The sequence below is a fragment of the Cyprinodon tularosa genome, unplaced genomic scaffold, assembly GCF_016077235.1.
Source record: "Cyprinodon tularosa strain WSP-4 unplaced genomic scaffold, ASM1607723v1 ctg623, whole genome shotgun sequence".
In the NCBI taxonomy this organism is placed as follows: domain Eukaryota; kingdom Metazoa; phylum Chordata; class Actinopteri; order Cyprinodontiformes; family Cyprinodontidae; genus Cyprinodon; species Cyprinodon tularosa.
Window position 1 is genome coordinate 122,865 of NW_024039367.1, and position 17,433 is coordinate 140,297.

A 17,433-nucleotide genomic window follows, 5' to 3' on the forward strand; every position below is an offset into this window, starting at 1 on the left:
CATGCTTTCGTCTGCAGCTTACAGAGGTCAAAAAGTCCGGAAGAAGGTAGCGGACGATAAAAGCAAAGCAAAGTTTGAAGCCTTTATAATCCAATTTCAGGCTGGTAAGTAACTCATGGAGGCAAAAAATATGGTTTTTGTTCATGTAAATTTGATCTTTCTAAACCAGTCAATTGCTGGCTTCAGTTTGCAAGGGATTTCTTGCAAGAAAGTCATACAAGGAGTTGGTAGATGAGAAGAACAAGGCAGCAACCAAGATCCAGGCTCGCTACAGAGGGCACAAGGAGCGGAAAAGCTTCCAACGAAAACGGTAGAAGAAGAAATTTAAATTACATTATTCCCTCGCAAAGATTCATACCTGCTCATCTTCTTTTTGTTTCATTTCATTAAAACCAAAATCTTATCATTTTTGGGAATTATGTGATGGATCAACATAAAGATTTGCTGAAAATCTTGTGAAGCAGATTTTTTACATCAGTAGATATCTCAAATGAGGCATGCTATTGAGCTTAGTCTGCTCTACAAACCTTAAATAAAAAAATACAAATATAAACATTTAAGCTAACATATAAGTAAGTAGTCCATCAGTGTTGAATCTAATAGTATAAATCCAGTTGCCATCCTGTAAAGATTTTAGATGTTTATTAACAAACTTAGGGAACAAACGGCATCATGAAGACCAAGTAACGGAGCAAACTATAGGATATGGAGAAATTTAAACCATGGTTATTAAAAAATATCCCCAGATTTGGATATTTTACACAGCTCTGTTTGACCAACTATCTAAACATGGAAAGAAAATGGTGCCTACATGGTCCTTATAATGGGATTGATGAGAGTATAAGCCAAGAGGTCAGTGGTAGATCTGGAGAAGTAGCAAAGATCCAAAGCTGAGGCAGGAAAACCTTTTTTACCACACAGCCATTAGACGACCACTCACTCTAAGAATCTGTAATTTTCCTAAATAAATCTAGAATGTTACATTGGTGAAGAAAGACACACAATGTCACCTATGCAACCTGCCGCAATTCACATTGGGGACAAGTTCAACATGTGATCGATAACACCCTAAACACATCCCCACATTAGCAATGGTGAAGTCAGCTTTATGTTGTGGCACAGAAAAGCTGCTCAAAGATCAAACTCAGAGAAGGCAAAATACAAATCTATACCACAGTATCTATATTCTAGATGTGAAGAAAACTTTAAATACCAGGCATGGTTTTCCTTCCTCTTCATATGTATATAACAGGTCAAAAGGGTTTTCTGAGACAAAATAACCACAGTTTTTGGTCTGTAATCCAAAAAATGGACAGACTGAATTGTTGAATAAGCCTTTTCAATTGTTGTAACATAAACAAATGAGATCTTGTCCATGCTTTCTGACAAAGACATGATTTTGTTTGCAGGGAAGCCAAAGAGAAGGAGCGAGCAGAGAAGGCTCTTAAAGAAGAGCAGGGACAGGTGCCAGATCTCACAAAAGGCAGTGCTGATGAAACAGGCTCTAATAAGGACAACAATGAGGAGGAAGAAGCAAAAGCAGCAGTGGTTCTTCAGAGTAACTACCGAGGCTACAAAGAGAGAAAAAAGTTCAAAGAGAGGAAAAAGACACTGGCTGGCAACGAGTTGGAGATACCAAATGAGGCTGTGGATCTGCAACAGGAACCTGAGGCAACCACTGCCAAAGGCAAAGAGGAGAACACAGCTAATAATCAGGGGGAGAGCAATGAAGAAGAGGATGAGAGCACCTATGAGGCGGAGGAAAATGATGATAGTGATAACACTCAGGTACCAGAAGATGAGGAGAACACAGAAGTTATAGATGAAGCTGTAATTCAGGACGCAGACATTGGAAATGTAGATGGACAGGAAAAGGCTCCAGGAGATGAAGCTGTCAATCTAGAGGAGGAAACCAAAGCAGCCACTGTTATCCAAAGTAATTTTAGAGGCCATAAAGAGAGGAAGAGATTACAGCAAGAAGGGAAGGTCCCAGCTAAGAAACAGATAGGAAGCAGCCAGAAAGAGGAGCAGGCAGAACCAACGGAGGCTCTACCTGGAGCAGATGTTTCTTCCACTGATGCCAAGCTTGATGACCCAGAGGAGACTAAGGCAGCTGTAGTGATTCAAAGTAACTTCCGTGGTCATAAGGAGAGAAAACGACTCGAGGAGGAAGGAAAGATTCCCAAGAAAAACAAGAAGGAATCAAAAAAGGAGGAGAATGGTGCAAAGATAGAGGAATCCCTTCCTGACAACCAAGAGGGCATTTTACCTGCAAGTCCAGAGGGACCAGATGAGGAAAAAGCAGCAACTGTCCTTCAGAGTAATTTCAGAGGTCATCGGGACCGTAAGAAGCTGAAAGCTGAAAAAGAAGCACAGCAGAAAGTCAGCGAAGGAAGTGCCAGTCCTGACAATACGGCGCAGGATGCCAAAGAAAGGGATGAGGCACTGGATGTTACAGATGTGGTTATTGAACGCAAAGAGGAGGGAGACCTTGAAAAAGAAAGACAGGAGGAAGAGCATGCTGCTGTGAAGATCCAGAGTAACTTCAGAGGGTACAAGGACAGGAAGAACCTTAAGGCCAACAAGGAGGCAGCCAGGAGTGAAGCCGAGCAGCTAGAGAGCTTCTCCAAAGAGGTACAGTGCCAGTTAGGAACATGATGAAATTGGATTGAAAATCTCTTACCAAGATGCCTATTAACCAAACGCTTTTTGTATCTGTCAATACATTGCTTGCACAATTGTGCTTGAATATTTCACCATAGCTTACAACTCGTAGAGTTAGTTGTAGTTGGCTGGTTTCCTCCACAGATCCAGTTTGTAGGAGTCATGAACACGTTCTTAACCTGTAGATATAGACAGAGTAGAGTATGGCTTTGGTAATTCATGGCCTTGCTTTTTTTGCTGATAATGTGTTTATTTTGGCATTTCTGTGCCACCTTTAACTTCCCCTTGATCATTTTGCAGACTCAGGTCTAAAAAATGCTATACCTCTTAAATGCATAGAGGTAAATTGATCTATGCTAGTGGGGAATACATCTCTATTTTAAGCAAAAGAGCTTGTTTATCTTGGGACCATGTTCTGAAGTGATGGAAGGTCAGAGTTTAGGAAGGAAAGATTGATCTGGTCTTTATCTGCTGCTCTAAATTGTCATTGTGAAGACAAAGCTTAGTCAAACAGCAAGCAGGCTATTTCACTGAATTTAAATGTTTTGCTATTGCATAAAGTCTCATAAATTAATGAACACAAGACTATAGATAGATACAAGAGTTTAAAATGTTTAAATATTTTCTTTTTAATCTTACTCAACAACTCAGTTGTTTTTTCTGAAGATCATAATATGTTTTCTTTAAAGTATTAATGTTTTCCATGTGGCAAGGTGCAGGTGGTCAGTTTGGACCAAAGATTTCAGTCTTAGTCGCATCCCTGTCAGTACACGAGGAACTGAGCATCCTTCACAATTTTCTTCCAGCGTGATGGTTTGGCCCTTGTTCCACAAACTGGTCTCTTGGCTGCCTCCTCTCAGTCCATGGAGACGTAAAGCTGGCTTTAATGTAGACAGCAGCTGGGTTTCCATTAACCATCAAACTGTGCAAATTGTAATTAAACAAATTAAAATAAATTTGCTAAATGTAAACGCTGCAATTTTGAAAAAACGTACGTTTTTTTTAATGAAAAGTTAATATGCTTTGATGAGCTGACTTTTCAGTCGCATCAAAAATATATTTAGCAGAAACCATTTCTTCACGTCACTGCAACTGGACCTTACTGCCTTGTGTAAAGATGAAATATTCTGCATTGAAAGAATATCGACATAGTTTTCCAAACATCTGTAATTGAAATGGAACTAGAGACACTGGTTTTCTTCCAGTTTTCCAGTTAATTATAGGCTTGGGGTTTTTTAGTCCCTAAATGAATGTGAAACTTAAGGTCAATGATAAGTGTATTTAAAATTCTCATCACAACTACAAAAATACTAATAACATATTTTCTTTCAACAGCTCAGTTTGCTTACAGGATGAAACTTTGCTCCTATTCTAGTCATGTCTTTTCTAATCTCTTCAACAGATTGAAAAGACTTCCCAGGACTTTTCAACCCTGCAGCAAAAGCTGAGCGAGATCATCCAGGTGCATCAATCAAATTCGGAAAACAATGTATTGTTTCTTAGAGGAAAAGCAATCAATGGCTACACCCCGCAGATCCAGTCAGGTAAGATAAGTGAGATTGGCTTAGAAAGAAACAGATTGTTGAGTAATAAACATCATTCATATTGCCAGCAGACAATGACCCAGGTTAATGTCAAGGTTGGGCTTTGTTGTTAAAAGTTTTATTATTTCTGATAATAAATATTTTCACTTTAGAGGCAAATAATTTAGATTTTTACACTCCACGCATTTTTAGCCAACACTACATAGATATAACTCAAGGTGGTAACGACTTTAGATCAAATAACCCTAAGAAACCCCAAAAGACACTAACAGTAAAGGTCTAAAATCTGAGACAGGAAGAGACGCTCATCCAATCAGCCTTTGGATCTTTTTCCAGCTATATTTGCTCTTCTCTTGAGCTATTCAGAAATGTAATTGCAACCTTTCTCGATCCAATAATGACTTTATGAAGGCCCTGCTTCCTTTTCCATTCCCACCGTCATGCAACTTCATTAGATCAGGAAAGCCGAGAAAGTCAAGTGCCAAAACAGGAAGCACCTTGCTACTGGATGAGTCATCTGAAGTGAAATTAGATTTGCACAGCTGATAACTGTAATTGGTTTCACTGTGGTGAGTGAGAGAAGCAGAAAATGGTACGTTTGTTGTTAAAAAAAATTTAGCTGGCACCACAAATGAGATATTTTAAATAGGTTTGGGTGTCTGATGGAGATAATGGAATAATATTGCTATCTTTATCAATTTGTTTGATGTTTGTATGATTTAAATCTTGTTCACAATGTCTTATCAAGGTTTCTGCACTTCAGAAATATTACAATCTATCAACTACTTTGAATTAAGTATTACAAATGTAACTTGCTATTCAGCTGTTACTAATTCCTTTGGAAGCTCTGAGCCACAGTTCTACAGTAGTTCTGTGTGGACAGAGTAGGCTTGAACTAGAACACCTGAGTGGTCTGGGAGGTTCATACACTGACGAAAGATCTGTTATGTATTGAGGTTATGATCCATTCAGTGATTTATAGACTAACAGAAGGATTTTAAAGTCTATTCTCTGAGCTACAGGCAGTCAGTGTTATGGCGCTGTAATACCATGACAATTTAGCCAGCTTATGCCGACGTCCCAGAATCTTCTAAAAGGCTGGCATACGCTGAACTTTCTATGCACTTTTTTTCAATTTTCAGCATATACATAGTGTATTTATAACAAGTCCAGAATTTATGTCTAATGGCAGCCTAACTTATGCATAACGCAATGCCCATGAAATGTCACAAGCAGAAGAAAATTTCTCTAAACTTCACAGTGGCGTTATTAACCTAGCTTCTGTTGTTACCCACTGCCAAAAAAAAAGATGTCCTGACAATTTCCAAAAAATTACAAAAAAAATTCAAATTCAGTTTTCTTTATTAAACAACTTAACTTTGAAATAACACTTTTTCATACTTTTCTACTATCACATCAAATTATTCTTTTGGGGGTGTTTTTGTTTGTGCTAGGGTAAGCTCAGATGTTTGCTTCACAGCCCACATGGTATAAAGACTTTTTTTTACGATTTTTGCCCTTTACAGACATTCCTCCAGCACAGCACATTGATTGATGTTAAACACAATCAGTTATCTCTGTAACTTCTAGGGGCCAGCATAGGAAATAAAACATGTCTCCATCTTTAAGAATATTTTTCCCAAACACAGAGCTAATCTGTCCACATGAATTGCGGTGACACAAAAAGCTCAGCCAGAATCATTAGCGCCACATGCAATGAAAGCAGAGGAATGTCTGCCCCACTATTCTTCATAGAAAAGGTCAACAAAATTAATCATGTTTTTGGAGCCAACAATTATGGCAGAAATTAATATGACGATGTTTAAACTTAGCATTACTCGACTGTTTGAAAGAGAATGACCTTTAGGATGGAGTTGTTTAATAACATTTGACACTTTTCATCTTCTTTACCTGGGTGCTTCTGCATATGATGGATTATTTCTCTGCCAGTTTGCACATTAATAATAAACAGCAAGCAAAGGTCAGTCTAATATGTTTATAATTGCAATAACATAGATGAGTGATACTGTCTAGGAGAGCGATGAGGGAAATTATGACAAATTAAAGCTCAGGTAGAAGGCGTGCATCTTGACAGGCACAACATGGATGATAAGGAATTTATGGGAAGCTTTTTTTAAACAGCTGTTTCACACATAATTATGTAAAAAAAAAACACTAGAAAAAAAATACTTCATGAATGTGGGGAAAATACATCTCAAATGTCATTTCCTGGTTAAAAAGATCCAATTGTCTCTAAGATCACTCTCAAGATGTAATTGTCTCAAACATTGCAGAAATCTTCATTAAAGCTGAAGTCTGTAAGTTTTTAAAAATCACTTTTTTGTCATACTGGCTAAAACTGTCCCTATGCCCAGACAGCAGTACATGTGATATGTAACCTGTGAAAAAAACTGCTTCAATTGGTACCGCCTACTGCCTGTATTTCAATCTGGAAAGAATAATTCGGGACGAGTCAAAACAACCAATCACAGCCAGAGGAGCGTCTGATGGAGTGTCAATCACAGCTCACACACGCTGAATCCCCCCCCGCCCCCCCCCCCCCCCCCCCCCCCCCCGCCCCCCCATTCTGGTCGCATGCGGTAGCCGCGCAGATGCTGTGAGAGGGGTGGAGCTTGGAGGTGGGGCATGAGTGAAGCAGAGAGGGTGGGGGAGTGGCGTGAAACCTGTTTTTCTTCAAATTTTCAGTCGAAGTCTGCTCTCTCCTCAATGTTACAGACTGCAGCTTTAAGGCATGTCCTCCAATACTTTTATGTTTTGCATATAGTAATCAGAATATTTCATGCTGTAATTTTGCTGTTTTTCTTGACATGTTAAAAAAGAAAGAAAGGTTCAACAAACGATAGAATATAATTTAAAACGTAATTTATTTAGATAAGTTGAAGACTAAATCAAATTTTTTGATTTATTTATCACACTATCCTATATTTCAGTTGCATGTGTTTGTCTCAGTTTTGATGGTTACAGTTAAGAATAGAATTCAACTTTATTGTCATTACACTGTCACAAGTACAAAGCAATGAAATAAACCCTCTGCATTTAACCCATCCCCTTGGGGAGCAGTTGGCTGCCATTTTGAGGCTCCCTGGGAGCAGTGTGGAGTTAAGGGTCTTGCTCAGGGATCCAGAGTAGCAGTCCGTAGGAGTGGGGCTTGAGCTCAGGGCCTATGGGATCCAAGTGCAATGCCCTAACCACTAGGCCACCACACTCCACATTTGTTTCAGAATTTCGCTACTCTAAAATGTATTATACCTAGCCTCACCTGAAGCAGACAGGTGCATCTACCTTTTTACATTTCATTGGGAAAACATGGGCCCAGAGTCTATGGGGAGAGAAAACAGTCACAATATAAAGTTTATTAAGGTTCATCGAGGGCTGAAATAATTCATTGCATTCATTACTCATGATTAAATGATTATTTAAATAATCGTCAACTTATTTCGTAACTGAATCATTATCTAGAGTAGTGGAACACTGACTATAAAACATATCATCTGCTGAAATAATGACCTTCTCTGAACAGTATTTTAGACAAAACTGTACAGATGTAAAGATTTATAAATATAGAATATATACACACTTGCCATTAAAGATTAAGTTGCTTCTTTATTCTTATTTTCATATGATGATTCAGGGATCCATGTCCTCTGCTGGTTTTGGTTGACTGTGTTTTATCAAGTGTAAAGTCATACGAGCAGCTGGGGAAATTTAAAGTATGTCATCAAACTGATCTTGGTACAGGTTCACACTGCCAAAGAAACCAAATTCTGGTTCAATGACCATGGTGACGCTGTCTTTGATTAAGGTACAAAACCGCCTGACTAACTGTAAAGAGAATCTATTCGGTATTGTCAAGATAAGTATGAGAGGTGACAGATCCAACAAAGTTGGCAAACTAAAACCTGCAATTAAAGCAACCTTGGTTTCAATTAGATTTTTAGAATTATTAGCAATAATCTATAATGATAAAAATTGGCATGATTGTACACTTTTTACCCTTTCTATCTGTGTCTAATGAGTTGATATAATACCAGAGATTCACTTTTTGAACTGAATTACTAAAAAAAATGACTTTAAGATATTGTCTATTAAAGAGATTCCCCTGGTTGTATTTTCTTTAACTGTATGTCTTATGTAAACCAGCTTTCTAACAGAAAAGAATATCTTTGGATATTTGGTATCTACTCGCTGAATTATTGTTTTTGTGGTAATGGATTTTCAAATGTTTCTTAATTCTTATGTATATCTAGAATTAATTTATTTTGAATGTCTTTGTGGGGAAAAAAAGCAGCTGCATTAATCTATATGAAAATAAGCTAAATATTGAGTTGCAAACTTTGGAATCATAATTAATAATAGTTTGATTAGCCTAAGCTTACAGAAACGAACTGCCCCTCACACACAGAGAGAGGGTCTCTCCTTTTTCCTTTACCAGAGGATGTAGAAATGTGTTTGCCTCTGTTCTTTTTATATATATATATTTCAGCGAGCTAAAGCTCCAAACTGCAGAACTGCCACCTGATGTTTTTAAATGCCTTTGTTACTTTTTCAGCTGATAAGAGATTTTCAAGAACCCCCCGCAGAACGCAACAACCAAAGACCCTGAACACACCGGAGGACTCCACTTATTACACGCTCATTCATGTGAGTAGCAGAAAAGATGGTGATTGATTCAGGATGCTTTTGTCAACAAACTTTTCAAAGCGGTAATTGCTTTCCCAGTTGTTGCCTTTAACAGAGCACCATTGATTGGTTTGTATTTTGATTGTGCTGGTGGGGCTTTAACTGCTAATGTTGCTGAAGTGTTTGAAAAAAAATGTTTTTCATACATGGGACATGGTTTTCATCCTAGAAATTAAAGTATTTTGTTTTTTGCTGTCCTATATTTTCATATTGTAATCGTTTCATTATCTGTGGTATGACAAATTATTAAGTAACCTTAAACCTTAAAACAAAACAAACAAAATTCCTAAATCTGCATTGTACTTTTGATGTTAGGTCTTCTATAAAACTAGCTTGTAAAACTTTAAAGTTAACTGGAGATCCTATTAAGGTATTCATATATTCACTTCTTGATTGAATTAAGCAAAAGTGCTTTTATGGATGATAACACCATTAATTTTATGTTTCGATTACATTTACATGTATGTACTGTAGCAAAATCTTTGGTCTAGTCATTGGTCACTTAGAAGCCCAGTTATCAATTTCCAGAGGATTTCTTAGTATTGTTCTATTATTAGGAGGAGCCTTGATGTTTTAGTGTATTTTTCTCAAGAGAAAATTATATTTGCAAGATAAAACACTGAAAAAGGCTCAGGGTACTTTGCAAAACACAGTCCAGTTTGTATCCAGTTATACAGAATCAATCCTAACTAAATATAGTTCTTTTAAAATCTTTCCAGGAAAATCTTTTCATATTGTCAATTATATTAAACTAGAAAACAACAAAGAGATAATCTTTTGAATATTTATTGGTAGTTGGTGAAACTATTTAAAGCTGATGAAACACAACACAATTTTTTTCCCCGGATTTCAAGCCAGCTGTTGAAAAATAACTTTAAATGACAAACTCTTCCATCTCATCTCTCATTCCATCTGCTCCCATAATACATAAAATTAAATGTTCCACTGGCCTAAAAGAACATCTACAAGAAATAATTTTTTCTATTTGTAATGTTAATTTTCTGTAAATAAGAACTATTCTTTAAACTTCCCAAAATAAGAACAGCTTTTTTAATAGTTTTAACTTTCTAAATGAGCCAACAACTGTAATATGTGCCTCTTTCTATTTTAAAAGCTTATTTTCATGCATTAAAAACGGTCATTTGATTGTGTTTGTGTAATGCTGTATAATGCTTGCCAAAGAAGATATTCTGGCACCATTTTGGACAAAGTTTAAAGTATTTCTGTTGTAAATGTTTGTAATTTTCTACTTTTAATTTAATTTGATAGTAATTGTACATTTATTATTTTTAAATATTATTTCAGTTTTTATTTTAAAACTTGATTTTCTCTCTTCTCCCATACAGAGATCTGTCCAGGATGATAAACGCAAGCCAAGAAAAGAAGAGTAAGCATATTACTCTTGTTTCAATTCACTTTTTTTAAGATATTATATCACTTTTATACCTTGGCCTGAAGGAAGGCCAAATGCCTGATATGTTGAATGTTTCCAGACTTAAACTTAATTATGGTCTCAACAAACTCATCCTCTCTTTAACTGACTCTCTCAAGTTATCTAGATAATTTATCAGACCTGCAAAATGGGTGTTATAGTTCTTTTTTCTAAGACGTAAGTTGATGAACCTCTGTGAAAGTGTGTGTCCATGTGTTTATTCATGCATATGTATGTTCTGCACAAGCCGCAAGGTGAGTTTACCACCCAGAGCGAGGGGGTGAAGATGGACAGATAGGGATGGCTGAGCAAGTAAGAGGCCAGGGTGCTTTATCACAACAGCTTGAGGAAGACACACATACCAACCACACGATGCAACGATGCACTAAACATCAAGGGAATAATTTGTTAGCAAATAAATAAAGCCAGGAATGGACAGGAGCAGTTTACATGCATCATTAAGGATGAGAAGGTCAGGAGAAACGACGGCAGCACCGGATGGAGGTGACGGCAAAGGAGGATAGACGATAGAAAAGCACTGGTGATAAGAAGTGAAATGTACTGTGCATAAATGATAGTAAATTTCAGGGAAGGTCTCAAAGAAGGAAAAGCAAGAAAGAAGGCTTTACTGCAGGCATCTGCAATTTATTGCAACAGCTGCTTTTCAGTCTGTCTCTGAAGTATACATCATGATGGGAGGGATGCAGCCTCCTGGAACATCTTGGAAACTTTCAGTTATTCCATAACACTGGTGTTACACCCAGAAACCAGTTGGAAATGTAATATATTCTTACTATAATTTCTGCAAGTAAAGAATGAGTTTTGGTTATACAAGTCAGGACAGCTTTTTGTAAAAGTCATGGAACCCATTTATACTGTAGCACTTTTTGTCATGAAAAAGGACAGAACGAGGTAGAATCCAGCCGGTGGGCTACCAAGGAGATGCGGCAGGCACCACCCAGAGTGTCCCAGAAGCTGCAGCCCTGGAGAACAAGCAGGAGTCTGAGGCAGGTCAGGGAAGCAAATCAGAACAGGAAGGCTTAGAGGTCCAGGAGTCCGGAGCCCAGTCAGGGATGCCAATGGGAACAGGAACAGCCTGGTTTGGGGGGTTCCAGGAGTTTAGAGATAGTTCAGGTAGGATGTTCAGACGGTAACAGGCAAGCTCAAATGAGAGGCAGAACTGGATCAGGAAATCCAAAATACTAGGAAATGCAAAAAACCCTCTCTTCACTGGCCTCCGAGACAGAGAACATGAACAAGAGCATCAGCAATAATCTGGCCACGATGACTGGGACTGAGTCACTGGACTATAAATAGAAGCAGCAGCAGGTGAATAAGATGAGTGGTAATTGGAAACCAGGCACAGTTTGGCAGGTGGATGAAATGAGCAATTAGGCCAGCCATCAGTGCCGAGATCATGACACCTTTCAGTAAGGCAATTCTAATTATTCTAATATTCTAATTCAGTACAAAGACAATTCAAAGTACTTTTCATGAATGAAACATTAGAATAAAACAAAAGCGGAAAAAAATAAAGAGAAGTAAAGTAAAGATAAAAGCAGGTAGTAAAGCAAATAAAAAGAGTTGGACCACAAACTTTAACTTAGTGAAACATAACAGGTAACAGTTAAACTAACAGTCAAAGGCCGTTCAAAAAAACATGGGTTTTTAGCGTTGATTTATAGACGTACAGCAAAGTTTTGAAACAGCTGCAGATTAGTGGATACAAGGGAGAGTTTCCAATACGATGCTCAACCTAACATCTCTTCCCAATATGTCTCAGTCAAGAGCAGAGATCTATTGTGTTAAAAAAATAATAAGAACATTTTATTTTATTCTGGGTTTAGTTGTGAATTGGTAAGGTTTTAAAATCCACTAATCTCACAATTTTTCTCTCTTTGATCTCCAGTCCTGGAAAGCTGCTTGATGTGGATGACCAATATTACCACACCCTGTCCACCAGCAGGTCCGAACCCTGCATGGCCACCGAGAGCACAGCTGTCAGGGGGAAACCGGAGAGGAGACAATCTGTAGAGAGGAGACAGTCAATGGAGAGAAGACAGTCCATGGACAGGAGACGATCGACCCTTAGGAGTCATCATGGGGACAGGCGGACGTCCACAGAGCAAAGATCTTCAGGTTCTACTCGACAGATGAGAGAGAGGGCTGTCAGTGAACCCGAGCCTCCAAGACTCACAAAGCAAGACAACAGGTATATTCTGCTAGGAAGCAATAATAAAACTCCCTAATTTACTGCAAGGGATGCACCACTTCCTGGTAAACAGGCTGATCATTTTATTAATCATCATTTTGGATTATTGATTTGGGGTCACTACATCTGATTTTTGCTATTGGTTTACCGCGGGATGTGATGTAATTAAGAAAAAGTGATATCAGCAGCTTTACGCTTGGGAGTGGTGGTTCCCTTAGGGATGAACAATAAGTTAAACAATTTTGCATTAGTTCCTTGGCAGTTAGTCAAATGACCTAAATGTTATTGAAAATAAAAACATTAATATAAAGAGATAAAATTATTAAAAAAAGAAAATGCATCAAAATGTGACAAAAAGCAGTTGGTCTCGTCTAAAATAATATTGCAACATTAATTTTGTCCCAGTTGATCACAAGGCATGAACATTATTAGTTTTTTATTTCTATCAAGAGCGTGTAGTTAAGATATTTACTGATGGTCCTCATGCAAGTGTGTCGGAGGAGAGAAATTACTCAGAGTCTCTGAAACTAGTACGTTTCAGAGACTTACCAGAGCTTTGTGAACTCCTACACAAAGCCTTCCTCCCTTCCAGCCATTGCTTGTTTCTCTGCTGAAGACGGTTGACAGAAATCAAACTGTTGTGGTCAGGATAGCTCTGCACGGTAAATTTGCATCACTGCGCCGCTGTTGATCTCAGCTGTGACCACAACCCTCCCTTGAACCCCTTGCACGTTCACCAGTCTTCTGGACACACCTTTTGTGCCAACCTGTTGTAAATATTACCAATGACAAAAATCTGGAGAAAAACACAGAAACATCTGGAGCAACGTAAGTTTTAAGTTAAATCCATTATATTACCCATTCCTAAAGAAAAGTAATCAATGACCTAAATAGTTACAGGTCTGGTCACATTGATCTCAGTCATTATGAAGTTCTTTTGAAAAAGCTTGACTTCCTTCATATTAGGGCTCATTTGACACCATCTCTTGATTCTCATCACCATGTATTGTCAAGGGTTAGAAAGTAGGACCCAGAATTCAGGCAGACAGGTTTGTGTAAAAGTAAAAAGGTTTGTTGAAAGCTCAGAGTACTGCGGCTCATCAGCAGGGAACAGCTTACTGGAATCTCTTGTTATTAAGTTCTGTCCGTGTCCAGAGGAAGGAGTGGAAACCAGTCGGATGATTTCTCCACAGCATGCAGCAGGAGTTTCCCAGAGAGTTCGAGGTGTGGGGAAGTGCAGACTGATGAGCGGAAGCCAGCAGGCAGAGGAAGAGCAGAATATTCTGGAGTTAGAATCTAGAGCAGGTGACGAACCAGAAGCAAAAGTCCAGGCCAGTAGATCAGAAAGACGAAGAGGTACCGAAGGGAAAATCCAAGCCAGGGTCAGGGGACAGATCAAGGGTCATAACAGGCAGAATACAAACAGCAGTCCGAACACAGAACAGGCAGAAACAGACTGGAACAGGGGCAAACAGAAACGCAGGAGTCCAGAGACAGAAATAGGTCAGGATCAGGTTATTTAAACACTACTGGGTACGCTAGAGAACTCTCACACTCGGCTCAAATAATCTGGCACTAATGGCTGGAAACAGGCAGCTTAAATAGAAGCTGGAACAGGTGGATCAGATGACAGCAAATGAAAATTGGGCGGAGTTAAGCAGGTGGAAGAAATTAACAAATAATCCAGTCATTAGTGCAAAGATCATCAACATGCATATGTGAAAAACAGGTCTATGTAGCATGCAGTGTATAACTGAAGTCATCTGGTGCCCCTGCATCCTGTCAGACATCCTCATTAAAAAGCTGATCCATGTCACCCTCTCCACCAACCACAGACTGTCAAGCCTCTCCTCCTTCATTATAGTTAACCTTGGAGCTCCACATGGATGAGTGCTCAGTCCCCTACTGAACTATTTGCCATCTAACCAACTCCATATTTAAATGTGCAAAATATAGGACTTTTTTGGAATTAGACTTACAGCATGTCTTGATACTCATTTATGATGTTTTGTTAAAATACATTTTCTTCTCCAAGGTCTTACTACTAATATATTAAACAACCCTGAGGCTACTGCCTGTATGATTTAGATTTAAAAGTCTTTAGAACCAGGAAGAGTTGGGTGGGGAGTGGGGTTGCATGTGTGCAAAAATATCCCAACCTGGTCATATTTTCCTGTTGTGTGAACATAGACAAAGAAGTCTCAGTCTGCACACCCACTTTTTCATTTATCTATCCCGGATCTCATTTTCGGGCCACTGGTCTGAGATATTCTGAAACAGCACTGAGGTCAGTTAAGTTAGTTTTAGTGCAAAGTCTTCCTGTATAACTCTTGCCACCATCCCTGCTGGATGGCAGGAGGGTATCACCATTCTGGCCTCAGCATTTTCTGTCAGTAAAGGAAAAAAGCATTACTGTTAAAATGACATGCAAGGACTAAGATCACGGTTAGATCTAGTCTCTGCTTTACTGATGATTTATAGATTCCTAAGCGACTTTAAACTTAAACCTTTATTTTTAATTAATATTTTATGGAAGTTTTATTTCTGAAAATTCTAAAAACAAACATTTTATTCTGTGTAGGTTGCAAACTCCTCCTATTCCTGCCTTATTAGTGCAAATAAAAAGGTGTTCATTTGGACATTCAACTGGACATTATTCTTAATATTTGTGTGAATTTTATTTTGTCTGTTTTAGGAGAACTAAAAATAGCAGATTCTGTAATTCTATTTATGTTTCAACTTAAAGGCCTCTAACACATCAGTATAGCCTAACGATGTCTCATGTTGGTGTTGACAGATTTGCAGCAATCTTTTATCCGTTTTTTAACAAATTCCATAGTACAGTAGTTTGTTTTTTTTATTTACATAACCAAGTTGTTCAGAAATGTACATTTTGAAAAAGGTTATAGATGCTCTGAGTTGCTTCTAAAAGGACAAAGAGAACATCTATCTTGTGTTGTCTCAGATAGATCAGATGATGAATGGTAGAAGATGAAAAACAATATGAAAACCTCACTATCCCTAACATCAATCATTGGATATCCCTCTTTTTTATTTACTTTTTGTTTTTTATGTTTAAATCTTCACAAGCATCTCCTCTGCATGTTTTTTTGTTTTCCCATCTATACTGCCCTATATGTTTAATAGCACCACATCTCTGTTGTGTTACAGGCGTTCCATGCTCAGAATGTCCTCCACAGAAAGCCGAAGTGGAGATAATCCGTATGATTTCAGGCACCTGCTGAGGAAGACGTCGCAGAGACGAAGGCTCATTAAAAAGTACTGAACGGAGAAAATCCGATACAGTCTTTGCAGTGCATTCCTGCAGAGATATTAAACATGTTAACGGTATATCTCTGTAATGCTTCCTGCAGAGAGAATGTTTCAGTGGTTTTTGAAATGCTCTTGTTCAGCAATGAATTGTAAATAACAAACTTGCATGTAATAAAACTACTGTAAATTAAGATTTATTTATATTGTCTGTAATGTAGTCATTGATTTAGAATTTGTATTGTCTCTTTAAACATGGAAAGATATGAAGCTGTTGTCCATTTTCCTAAACTTCGCATTTTGATTAATTTTCAAAGATACTCTTTTGGAAAATAAACGTCAGATTGGTCATGTTAAAGAAAAAGTGTAATCCTATTGTAATGTCCTATTTTAAACAAAGTATTTTAAAATCCCCCGTTTCCTGTGTGTTTTATCTTTTAACATATACTTAGACTATCTTATGCCAATCCCCTTTTTTCCCTTTGTTGTTACTTCACATATACTATCTAAATATAAAAATAATCCTTTGTGGAAAATGTCAGGTTGCTATCAACCTAGCCCATGTGATTTGTAATATTACTCTTTTACACATCGTGCATTTATTTCCCTCAGATTCAAACCATAACCTTTATGTGACATTTCAGAGAAGGAACACTCCCACAGCGGTAGTCAGAAAACCCCCCAATAACTGACAAAGGCTCACAGGAAATACACAAAGAACACACATTAGATTAACAGATATTAGATACTAAATAGGCTTAGTAAAATAAGCCAGAAAACTCAATATTGCGCTATTCAGAATGAATAAAGTTTGGCCAAAAGGATTAAAATCGCTTTCAGATTGAAGAAAAAAGAAGCTTTTACCAAGAAGTTTTGGTTGATTATAAAGGATAAAGCTATTTTTGTAGAACCCAATACAGAGGATAATGGCAAAGGGGTCATCTATTCTTAGTTTGTTTTGCTGTTGTTTGTTTAATACTAAAGATGAACTTTTATAACACTGGTGGAAACATGCCAAAAAAACATTGTTAACTACAGAAAGGGTATTAGCATTTGTTATACTGATAAAGATTCACTGATCATTGACAATTCCATAATTCATCTTCTAAATCACCTTTTTTTCTAAAAAAAAAAATATATATATATATATATATATATATATATATATATATATTATTTAACTACATTGCTTTTCATTTTACAATGTGTTATATCATAAATGCATATCCCATAGCAATTTTCATCTTTAAAGTAATAGATCCATGTTATAAGCTGCTACTTTAACTTCCTGTATCTGCTAACTGTGCTATTGTGCTATTGATAGCCTAAATAGGAAATTAGTCTAGATTCAGTGTTAAGTTATTAACTTTGTATTCTTTTGTTATAATTGTTATGGTAGTCTTTGCTGATGTTCATTGTTTTACGTTTTAAATTCTGGACTTAAATTCTTATTTTGATAAGCTGTTGAGATGTTACTAAGCTTAATTGAAATAAAAACATTTAAAGTAAGTCACTGACAAAGCCATGTTAGGAATCAATTAAAAGATCACAAAAAATAGGACTGTAATGTATTTGAATTACTAGAATCCCATAAAATGCTGAGTCACTCT

At 37.4% G+C, this 17,433-nt stretch overlaps 1 protein-coding gene across 6 annotated transcripts in view; it reads left to right on the top strand.

The window, feature by feature from the left end:
• myo3a (myosin IIIA) overlaps positions 1–16,236 on the top strand; it is an 86,979-nt gene extending 70,743 nt beyond the window's left edge. For all 6 annotated transcript variants that reach the window (XM_038307931.1, XM_038307933.1, XM_038307935.1 and 3 more), the window contains 8 exons: positions 18–104; positions 187–310; positions 1,410–2,634; positions 4,067–4,208; positions 8,779–8,870; positions 10,256–10,296; positions 12,251–12,553; positions 15,725–16,236. In XM_038307931.1, coding sequence (XP_038163859.1) covers positions 18–104; positions 187–310; positions 1,410–2,634; positions 4,067–4,208; positions 8,779–8,870; positions 10,256–10,296; positions 12,251–12,553; positions 15,725–15,839 — 2,129 coding nt within the window. In that variant the 3' untranslated portion in view covers positions 15,840–16,236. The remainder of the gene's footprint in view (positions 1–17; positions 105–186; positions 311–1,409; positions 2,635–4,066; positions 4,209–8,778; positions 8,871–10,255; positions 10,297–12,250; positions 12,554–15,724) is intronic.
• Positions 16,237–17,433: the final 1,197 nt, after the last annotated feature.